Raw genomic sequence first — 9736 nt, forward strand, 5'->3', positions numbered from 1 at the left:
TCTTTTCATGTTCATTATATAACAGCAGACCTATACAGCCAAGCAGCAAGAACAGCTGTTCAGAAACACCAAAGAAATAAATAACAAATACATATATTTCTTCTTCTTCTTTGCAAGCTACATATTCGTTGTTTAAGACAATACAATCAGTCAGACCTACAATTATCGTCACTGTTTGATGAACACTTATTTACAGCTATGCATGACAGCACATCCCAGTGACCCCGGGAATGCCACTGCACTAAAAGTAGCTGCTAAATGTATTTACAGACAGCATCGTACAGGTAATGTCGCCGTTTGTTCTGAGATCAGCTACCACACATAATTTTTTTTAAGGATTTGAGTGTTAGAAAAAGAAATCCCGATGGTTAATTTTATAATCCTGCTACCCCGGGCAGTTTATATATATGATCCATATAATGAGTTTTGTCTACAGGTGGGTGGATCCAAATATTATCTACTGATTGGAAGGTTAGTGGTTCAATCCCTGGCTCCCCCAGCATGCCACACATTTAGTATCCTTGGGCAAGATACTAAATGTGTGTGAATGTTAGCTTTGAAGCATAGAAGATATGAATGGGTGAATGCGGCATGTTGTATAAAGCCCTCTGAGTGTTAGGTGGTGGCTGTGTGCGGACAGGGATAGGACCCAAGATGCAGACTCCAGAGACAAACCTAAACCAAAACAGCTTTAATGCTGAACGCAAACATAACATAACTGGAAAAAACTCAAAATAAACTAACACCGGTGGACTGGCAAAACACACAGCAAAATAAACGGTAGATCGCGACATGGACACAGAGAAACACAGGGCTTAAATACACAGAGGGAGCAATCAGGGAATGAATAACAGGAGGGAAACACAGCCGGGGCAAATCAGGCCTAACGAGACCAGGGGAAGCAAAACCAGACACATAAACATCAGACATGGACTTCCAAAGTAAAACAGGAAACATAACACAGACTCACAGGCAAGCACTAAAACAAAGGGAACAGAGACGTGGGACCAGGGCAGACACAGACACTGACTGGACGTGGAAATACAGCAGACAGGGGAGACAGCAACAAAGGAACACAGACAGAAAACCAAAACACTAAAACTCTAACCAAACCCCACCCAGAGGACCTTAACTAAGAAAAACCCGTAAAGCAAAGCTAGAATATAATAAAATAACAAAATCAAATAACCAGAAACACAAAACACTGGGTCACCGACCCAGGAACCCTAACACTGAGTGCTCCACGAGAACAGAAAAACGCTAAATCAGTCAATTTACCACGATACCAGCGCTGGCATTGGTATCGATACTAGTGCATTAGGACCAATACTTTGTTTCTATCCTTTAAGTTTAGGATGCAGCACACTAAATTGTGGTAAATGAATCGGGGTTTGGTTTCTTGTTTTTTTGATATATAAAAATATACCTCAAACATTCCCCATATTAATGACATTCATCTCATAATTCATGACATGTTCTCCCCTACATAAACTGTCTTTATAGGCTGAATGTATCAGTAATACTTGCTGTGTATTTATGTACTTCACAGTGTAGCACACCATTGGTTAAAGAATGATTAACGCGTGTAAGAGGAGTTCGGGAAAAGACACATTATAATCTATTATAATAAGATTTTTATTTTGAATCTAATTAAACTGCGAGACAAATTATTTCAGCTTGCAGCAGGAATACATCGCTCCATTTATGTTTTATCTATTTGTTAATCATTACAAATATAACCGTTTTGTTTGTTTTTTTTAATAATATTTCTTACGAAGCGGGTGACGTTTGAGTCTGACCGCGCTGGTCAGCAGTTTAGCGTCGGTGACGTCAAAAGGAGGAGAGACTTTCGACCAATCAGAATCGTGGGTGCTGCTCATCTTCTGTAGTGTTTATAGAATGGGGAAGGTGAGCAGCTGCTCGGGTTGTGGTGATTAGAGGAGTTTCACATCTGGGTTCGCTCTCATTAACGTCAGAGAGAGAGGCTTGAGAAGAGAGGACCTGGCGGTTGAAACGAGTAGGTATTCAGGAAATTGTGCTGCCCGCAATTTTACATTTCTGTCAGTGTCGGTCAACCCGTCCCGCAGGAGCGGACGATAAAACATCAAGTTGGCTGGTTTGACTAGCTTTAGTAAAGCTTGTATTGCATGCTAACAATATTCGCGAGCGTCAACAGGCAGATTTAGTATCAGAGTTAGTGCTAGCGGTGTATGATATTAACCCAGGTAGCGATTTAGTTCAGCGAGCTCCATGAATTAGCCGCTGCCTGTCTCATTGAGGCTTGATGCCAGCTGGACGGGAGCTAACTCATGTGCTAGCTGCGTGTCCGTGTCATGTGAGAGTGATGTGTTTGCCCACTGGGTTTGTATTGTCAGTCAATATCAGCATCGATGTTAGGTGGCACAGCAGTGATGTGCTAGCTTGTCTTCCTTGTGTGTTCTCAGGGCTTGTCTCGTTTGTTCAAGAGCTGCCGCCGGTTCTTTCCCTTGTTTTAATGATTAACCTATTTGCTTCCGTAGGATGGAGAGCGAGGATGACGCTATTCTCCGGCTCCGCAGCCGAGCCATTCCCACGATGCCTACCTTCCCTGACTTGAAAAGCTCTTTGGATGGGGAGCTCAGTCCGGGGAAAGGACAGCAAAGCAGTGAAGACAACCACATCACCAGCAATGGTGAGAAAATCTCAACTCCCTCATTAGTGGGGCCAGCCGAGAGGGCAGTGACCTCTGATACAGTGAATCTGTTGACTCAACAGCTCAAAAATCATCGTTTCAGTAAATTTCCCCTCTTGGGTCAAACGTATGACTAACTGAAAGTTTCATGTGTGATTAGTTCCTCTTAAGCAATCATCGTGATCTCTGTTTAACCCGGGCAAATGACGCCCAAGTTAGTCATGATGATCCAGTAAAGACAAAATGTAAAGGTGAGAAATGAAATACTGGTCTGACACCTACCTCGGGACTATATTAGTTCTTTGTATGCTTCTACGAAAGAGCTAAACACAAAGCATGATAATACAATGCACGTCTTTGTGACAACGTCAGCTATATTGTTGACTTTTTCTTGCGTGATGGGTGGAAAGCTACTGTGCTTAAAGTCATTTGTGTGCCTGACCTCAGTTAAAGTAAACAAACCTATTCATCATCAGACAGCTGTAAAGCCTAATGACCTACAGTAACCTTGACCACAATTAATTGCATTTGCTTAGCTTTCTGGCCACAGGACATGTGATTGTACTTGTTGCATGTTGTCATAGGTGTGTCTCCCTTTGGATTTTGCAACTTTGGATTGGAGACTGAAGACTTGTATGATGTAACTTCTGCTATGTCACAGACTGTAGCATTTTACAACACAGTAACCAAACCCACATTATACCGTTTTATTTATTTTACTGCCATTTTCAGTGTCAAAATACAGATATTATTACTGATAGTGATAGGAAAGTTTTGTACAGATGACATGATTGATTTAATTGCTGTGCCCAAAAATCAGAACTACATTTTAAAATAAGAAGATTACACATATGTTTTGGGGTTGTTGTTTTTTTTAACATATGTGTGTCTCATTCAATTTCAGGGAGGATTGAAGTGGAACACGTCATCAGCAAAAAACTACAACTGAAAAAGAAAGCAGAGGTTAGTAGTTTCTTTAAGAAATGACTCAACATCATGTCTTTTTTTGGGGGCGGGCTTTTTTTAAATTGCTTACTTAAAAGTGTACTAAGGAAATGTGAGCAATAGTGGATTTCTTGCAGCTGATGTATTTCTGGTCATTAACCTGGGCCAGGACATCCCTGCGGTTATTTATTTGATGTCTTCTGTTACATTCATCATTTAAACCATGCAAATGTGAATCCTTGCTAGAATGATCAACATCATCTGATCCCCCCCCTGAAATGCTTGAGCAAGTATTCTGATCAATTCAGACCTCTTAAAGGTTGAATAAGAACATCGCACACTTAGACGCTGGACAACACTGCAAGCTATGTCTCTAATGTTTTTCACACTTGCTGTGTGTTTAAAATGCAGCGATAAAAGGCACTGAATGTGTCATAATGATAACGCAGAGCTGTTGCTTTTGTGCACAAACTTGGTTTTGAATTTAAGATGCAGTCAACGGTGCAGTAAATCCACTCTTGGTGAGGGCATATTTATAATATGTAAAATCAGTCGTTAAAAGTAGCTGTAAGGTGAGAAACTAATTTTGCATATACAGAAAGAAAATAATTATTGGCACAGACTTTCTATATTTTGTAACTTAATAACAATTTCCGTGTCCTTTTCTGTTGCCCAGTACTTGAAGAGTGACCTGATGCGTCAGTTTGACACGCAGGTCAATGATTTTATGGACAGTCTTATTGAGGAATCGACCAGCCTGGAGCCCGCACCGGTACCTGCTGTATTTTCACCTCCAATGTCAGACAAGGAGCGGAGCAAACTCAGGTACTGCAGCTTACTATGCTACCAAATGAAAAGCTGCATCTGGCGTTTGGTTACAGCAGATGCTAATGCCCTTCTACTTCCCACTCTCGTGTTAAAAAGACGACAGCTCATCACTGTGTTTTTCTGCAGGCACTTTCGTCCTCCTCACGGTGAGGGAAAGCTGTTTGTAAGCCGCAGATCCCTCCTAGAGTAAGTTGATGCAGTCTGGATACTTTATCACTCGTGTTTGCGACGGTGCTGTTGAAAGATGGTTTGTTGACTTCACAGTTCCTCACTTAGTCTTTTGTTTTTCCTCACAGTGAGCTGTTTGAGGTGAACCACATCAGGACCATCTACCACATGTTCATTGCCCTGCTCATTCTTTTTATCCTCAGTACACTTGTGGTAGATTTCATTGATGAAGGCAGGTAATATAAACCTGCTATGAATCGTTTCTCTTTTGATTCTGTGTTATTTGACTGTCTATTTCTGTTGCTTTTGTTGATAGACTACTGATGATTGCTTTCTCTCCTTCTGCCTTAGACTGGTGTTGGAGTTTGATCTGCTGGTCTATGCCTTTGGGCAGTTCCCTCTGGTGGTGTGCACGTGGATCTGCATGTTTTTGTCTGTGCTGTTTATTCCCTACACCCTGTTCTACCTGTGGGCACAGAGCCACTCTGGCTCCCACAGCCATCTCAGGTTGTATTCTTTGCTGTTTGGCACTTTATTCCTGCTCTACCAAGCTCTGGGTCTAGGATTCCTGCCCACCTATACGGTGGTGACCAACAGTTTCCCGCCTGCGTCCTGCTTCATCATCATCCTGGAACAGGTAGATGAAGAGTCTAGTCTCTCTTCTGATCAGAATGGCTTAGTTTACATTTGTGAAGAGTCTTTGCATATATCTTGACATGCATAAGGCTGCCCTTTGAAATGTAGCTTCTTTGATTTGTATCTATTTTATTTGTATCTATTTAAGGTGCGTCTAATGATGAAAGCTCACTCATTTGTCAGGGAGAATGTACCAAGAGTCCTCGCATGGTGTAAAGAAAAAAATGGTACTTTTTGAATACAACCAGGTTTCCATTTACATTTATTATCAGACGGTGTGCTCACCTTTCCTCTCTGATGGCTTTTTGTTTGTTTGTTTGTGTTCATATATTTTCACTGTCATCTGCAGGCCCTGGTCCAGTGGTCCCTCAGGTTTCTCAGTATCTCTACTTCCTGTTTGCACCCACACTCATCTACAGAGACAAGTACCCCAGGTACTGTGTTTTGTTCTCTCTCATGGAGCATATATAGAACCCTTTTTTTGTTTTGTTTTACAGTAGAGCTGTAAAAGCCCCTTTCCTTTCTTGCCTACTACAGGAATCCGGTGATTCGGTGGGGCTACGTGGTCTCAAAATTACTTCAGGTACCAACCTCTGACACATTTATAGCAACTTCACTTAAATGTCCAAGCAGCTCATTACTTTTAAATTACATTTACTTTCTTGACCACTCCCACTCCACAGGTACTTGGCTGTCTGTTTTATGCCTATTACGTGTTTGTGCGGCTGTGCATACCTCAGTTTCGCAGCATCAGTCTGCAGCTGTTTGATCTGCGAGCCATGGTTCTCTGTGTCTTTAACTCAATCTTACCAGGTAAGATTAGAAACAAACTTTTGTGAAAACCTCATGTTTTATTTTTGATTTTATCTTTTCTCATATTTGAAGGCGAGAGATGTGTTATTGCTGTTTGTTGACCAGTCATGTGTTTTTGGCAGGGGTGCTGGTCCTCTTCCTGGGATTCTTTGCCTTCCTCCACTGTTGGCTCAATGCTTTTGCTGAGATGCTTCGGTTTGCCGACAGAATGTTTTACAAGGTACTTGTTTTACCCTCGTTTTAAAATTTGGACTAAATCTTCTTTGTGCTCAGTGTTTGACTCGTGTGATTTTGACTACACGTTACAGGATTGGTGGAATTCGACCTCTTTTGCCAATTACTATCGCACTTGGAATGTAGTTGTCCATGATTGGCTGTACTACTACGTTTACCGGGACTTCCTGTGGGTAAGTGGCTCTTCTGTTGATGCAGCAGAGACTGTAAAAGCACACAATTGTAAAAATGCACCAGCAGTCTTCATAAGTTTGCAGCTTGTTCAAAAATGTCTGAAATAAATTAATGCTAATGTAAGTGGAGTCAGTAATTTACTGAGTTTATTTAGCAGAGATGGAAAGGACACTGTACTCATAAATATACATGGATTAGTGTGTAATTATGTCTTCCAATAAACTGATGCATTCTCATAAACTGTCAGTTAATGTATTAAAAGTGCATAATGGTGGATTTGTGGTTTGTGGAAGCTGCCATGTTCCCTCACAGTATTTGAATACAATGGTTGGGAAAGACGTCTCCCTTCTGAATAATCGTGTTTTACATATGCGGTTAGAGGATGGCCACATGCATAAAAGTCTCTGGCGTTTGTGTGCCATGGATGTAAATTCATGTACGCACCTTCAGACATCATATCTGTGGCGTTCCCTTCACCAAAGAAACAAAAGCGCGAAGGAAAGAGACGCCACCCACCGGCATATTTTTAAATTGTCAAACAACGGGGAATAAACATGCTTGTTTATTGGTGAAATTTCTTATTGTCAGCAGATTACACATATATTCATCCTGGCTAAACCTCAAGCAGCTGTTTATAGGTAGGGATGGGTACCGACATAAACGGTAGTAACCAGACCGAAAAGCAGCGCACATTTTGGTGCTTTTTTTCCCTGAGATGTAACACACTTTGAATTCCAGCCAATCATTTTACCTTTCCAAGGATAGTAGGCGGGCCCAGGTACGTAGGTTCTTTTAGAGCAGAGCTACAGATTAAAAATGCCCAAGGCGAAGCGGTCAAAAGTCTGGCTGTACTTCACAGCAAAAGATGCAAACTCAGCAGCCAGCAACAAGTGCTTTAAGCTGATGCTGTGCAAAGGAGGTAACTCCTCGAATCTGATGAAATTTGGCACCGTTATCGGATAAAACCTAAACGATACCCATCCCTATTTATAGGTTGACATTATGCCAGGTAGTCTTGAGCTAAAGTGTCCTAAAAATCTGACTTTGCCTCTGTTAAACAGTTGGATTGCATTCTGAGTTTATTCACTAACAAAGTCCAGTGACTGACTAAAACATGTTTGTCGAACAGCAATCGTCAGAGCTTATATAAACTCAGACTGCAGTCTGTAATCCAGTGGCATCCAGCAGTGAGAACTTTACACGCTGTACTTTAAAAAACTTTCAAACTTAAAGTGGATTGTGCGTTTTGTTTTTTTAACATTTGTGTTCATGTCTCTGTTTCCAGATCTCTCAGAAGCGCTGCCGACCAGCCGCCATGCTGTTCGTGTTTACAGTGTCTGCAGTGGTTCATGAGTACATTCTTGCAATTTGCTTTGGTTTCTTCTACCCTGTGCTCTTCTGCCTCTTCATGTGCTTTGGAAGTAAGAGACTTTGTCGCCTTTAATAAAAATGATATTACTTGAGTTGTACTGCATCAGATGATTGTGGTATCATGTCTGGGCCACGTAAACCCAGTCAAGTTAAATCTGTATGTCAGTTTTTCATTATCTTCTCTCTTTGTCCTCTCACAGTGATGTTCAACTTCATTTTGCATGACAAAAGGAAAGGCCCCATCTGGAACATAATCATGTGGACGTCCCTGTTCCTGGGTCAGGGAGTCATTATCTGTCTGTACTCTCAGGAGTGGTATGCCCAGCGCTACTGTCCCCTGAAGGAGGTACTGCTTATAAAAATCACATGATGTATATTCTTTCCAAAGATGCAGTGAAATTCAGTTATTCAGAGTGAGAGTAGACACAAATTCAGCTTTTAATTGTTATTTTTGTTCCAGCCTTCCTTTTTTGAGCTACTGAAGCCTCGCTCTTGGAGCTGTGAGAGGCCTGATGACAGACTCTGATGGGCTGTGACCTACAGCTGAGCTGCTGGGACGACGATTATTGCTGATCAGTATAAATGAGACCAGCCTGTCTGCTACTGTCACAACTTCTGGACTTTGTTTTATTTAAGGTTCATAGTTTATTTGAATGTATGGAAAAAGTCTCTGCCAAAAAAAAGCCAGCAAAGTTATAATGATGCCTTATTTGTTTTAAGTTATCAACTCCAAAACAAAATCATCGTTCACACAACAGAACACGTGGACTCTTATTTTTATTCGTTCCTTAATCTTCTGACGTTTCCATATTCCCCTTTGCCTCGATAAACTGTGAAATCACTCCTTGTGCCATTATGAATGTGGCAATAGTGACATAGCAGCTGAATACAAACATTATTCACATATGCAGTAAAGTCTAATATTTAACAAGTGTTTACAGTTGCTACTCTACTGAAGGACAGTCGGTGTCACAGGATCAATGATATCTATTTCAGTGCCAATAAGAGTCAGTTTGAAAAAGACTGCCACTGTTTGCTGTTTTGTATAAAATCTTGATGTTTCAGTCAGTTAAAGAGGAAAACAGTGGGGACATTTCACTCACTAAGAAGTGGACCTGTGCAGAGTTAAACGCACCTAAGCTCCACATTTCCCGTTTTTCTGTTGATTTTCATGTATCAAGACACAAGTTGGAAGCAGGACATGCAATAATTGTATTTATACATAAAATTGTAGTTATAATCTAAAAATTTTGATCATGCACCGAATGTAAAGTGTGAAAGCGGAGCTTTATGGATCTACTAATATTGTGTGACTGGTGGACGTATTAATGATTAAGTTAAACAGGTTTGAACATACAATAACTGTCACTGAGGATAGTTAAGTGATGTGTTTTGTTCCGTGTTGCACAGTGATTTCAGAAATGTCTACTTCTGTAAAACTTGCAGTTGGCTGCTAAAATGTTTTAACACTGAGGTTGGAAGGACACTTGATCAGCACTAAGGGCTAAAACATTGTTATTTAAAGTGCACTGTTATGCATTTTGTTCAAGCCATTTCAGGTTAGTCAGACTTGGTTTCTGCTTTTAATTTTGAATGGGTTTCAGGCACTATTTGCATTATTTTGAATCAGCGGTCGTTACACATTGAAATGCATGATGACTGTGTTTATTTGTATGAATGAGGCCTGCCATACAAAGTTAAACCAGCAATAGAATGTGCTCTTCTAAAAAGTGACCACAAGGTGGCACTGTTTTAAAGCGTTTATTTTTAATCTCTGCACATTTTAGCGAGAGATTTCCAGATTTCTTTTCCAAAATAATCAAATATAATCACAAGCAAACTGTTGTTAATACGTACAGATAACGCAGACATTTTCAGGAAGCTTTCACACAGCTT

The 9736-nt window shown here is 40.7% G+C and overlaps 1 protein-coding gene across 1 annotated transcript; it reads left to right on the plus strand.

Annotated features, from left to right (window-relative positions):
- Positions 1 to 1875: 1875 nt before the first annotated feature.
- soat1 (sterol O-acyltransferase 1) lies at positions 1876 to 9367 on the plus strand. The gene is made up of 16 exons (XM_026157926.1): positions 1876 to 2017; positions 2520 to 2671; positions 3576 to 3634; positions 4293 to 4441; positions 4571 to 4630; positions 4741 to 4848; positions 4964 to 5249; positions 5397 to 5475; positions 5598 to 5682; positions 5786 to 5831; positions 5932 to 6061; positions 6184 to 6281; positions 6370 to 6468; positions 7755 to 7890; positions 8041 to 8186; positions 8301 to 9367. Exons 2-16 carry the CDS (start codon positions 2521 to 2523, stop codon positions 8364 to 8366), a joined length of 1698 nt encoding a protein of 565 aa, XP_026013711.1. The 5' UTR covers positions 1876 to 2017; position 2520; the 3' UTR covers positions 8367 to 9367.
- Positions 9368 to 9736: the final 369 nt, after the last annotated feature.

Source organism: Astatotilapia calliptera, chromosome 23 (assembly GCF_900246225.1).
Source record: "Astatotilapia calliptera chromosome 23, fAstCal1.2, whole genome shotgun sequence".
Lineage (NCBI taxonomy): Eukaryota > Metazoa > Chordata > Actinopteri > Cichliformes > Cichlidae > Astatotilapia > Astatotilapia calliptera.

What these genes read in the sequence shown, in the direction of transcription:
- soat1 (XM_026157926.1), top strand. Translation starts at nt 2,521, where the DNA reads ATGGAGAGCGAGGATGACGCTATTCTCCGGCTCCGCAGCCGAGCCATT. An exon ending in CTTTAACTCAATCTTACCAG is followed by an intron (nt 6,062 to 6,183) that starts GTAAGATTAGAA and finishes TGTTTTTGGCAG; the next exon opens with GGGTGCTGGTCCTCTTCCTG. An exon ending in TTTACCGGGACTTCCTGTGG is followed by an intron (nt 6,469 to 7,754) that starts GTAAGTGGCTCT and finishes CTCTGTTTCCAG; the next exon opens with ATCTCTCAGAAGCGCTGCCG.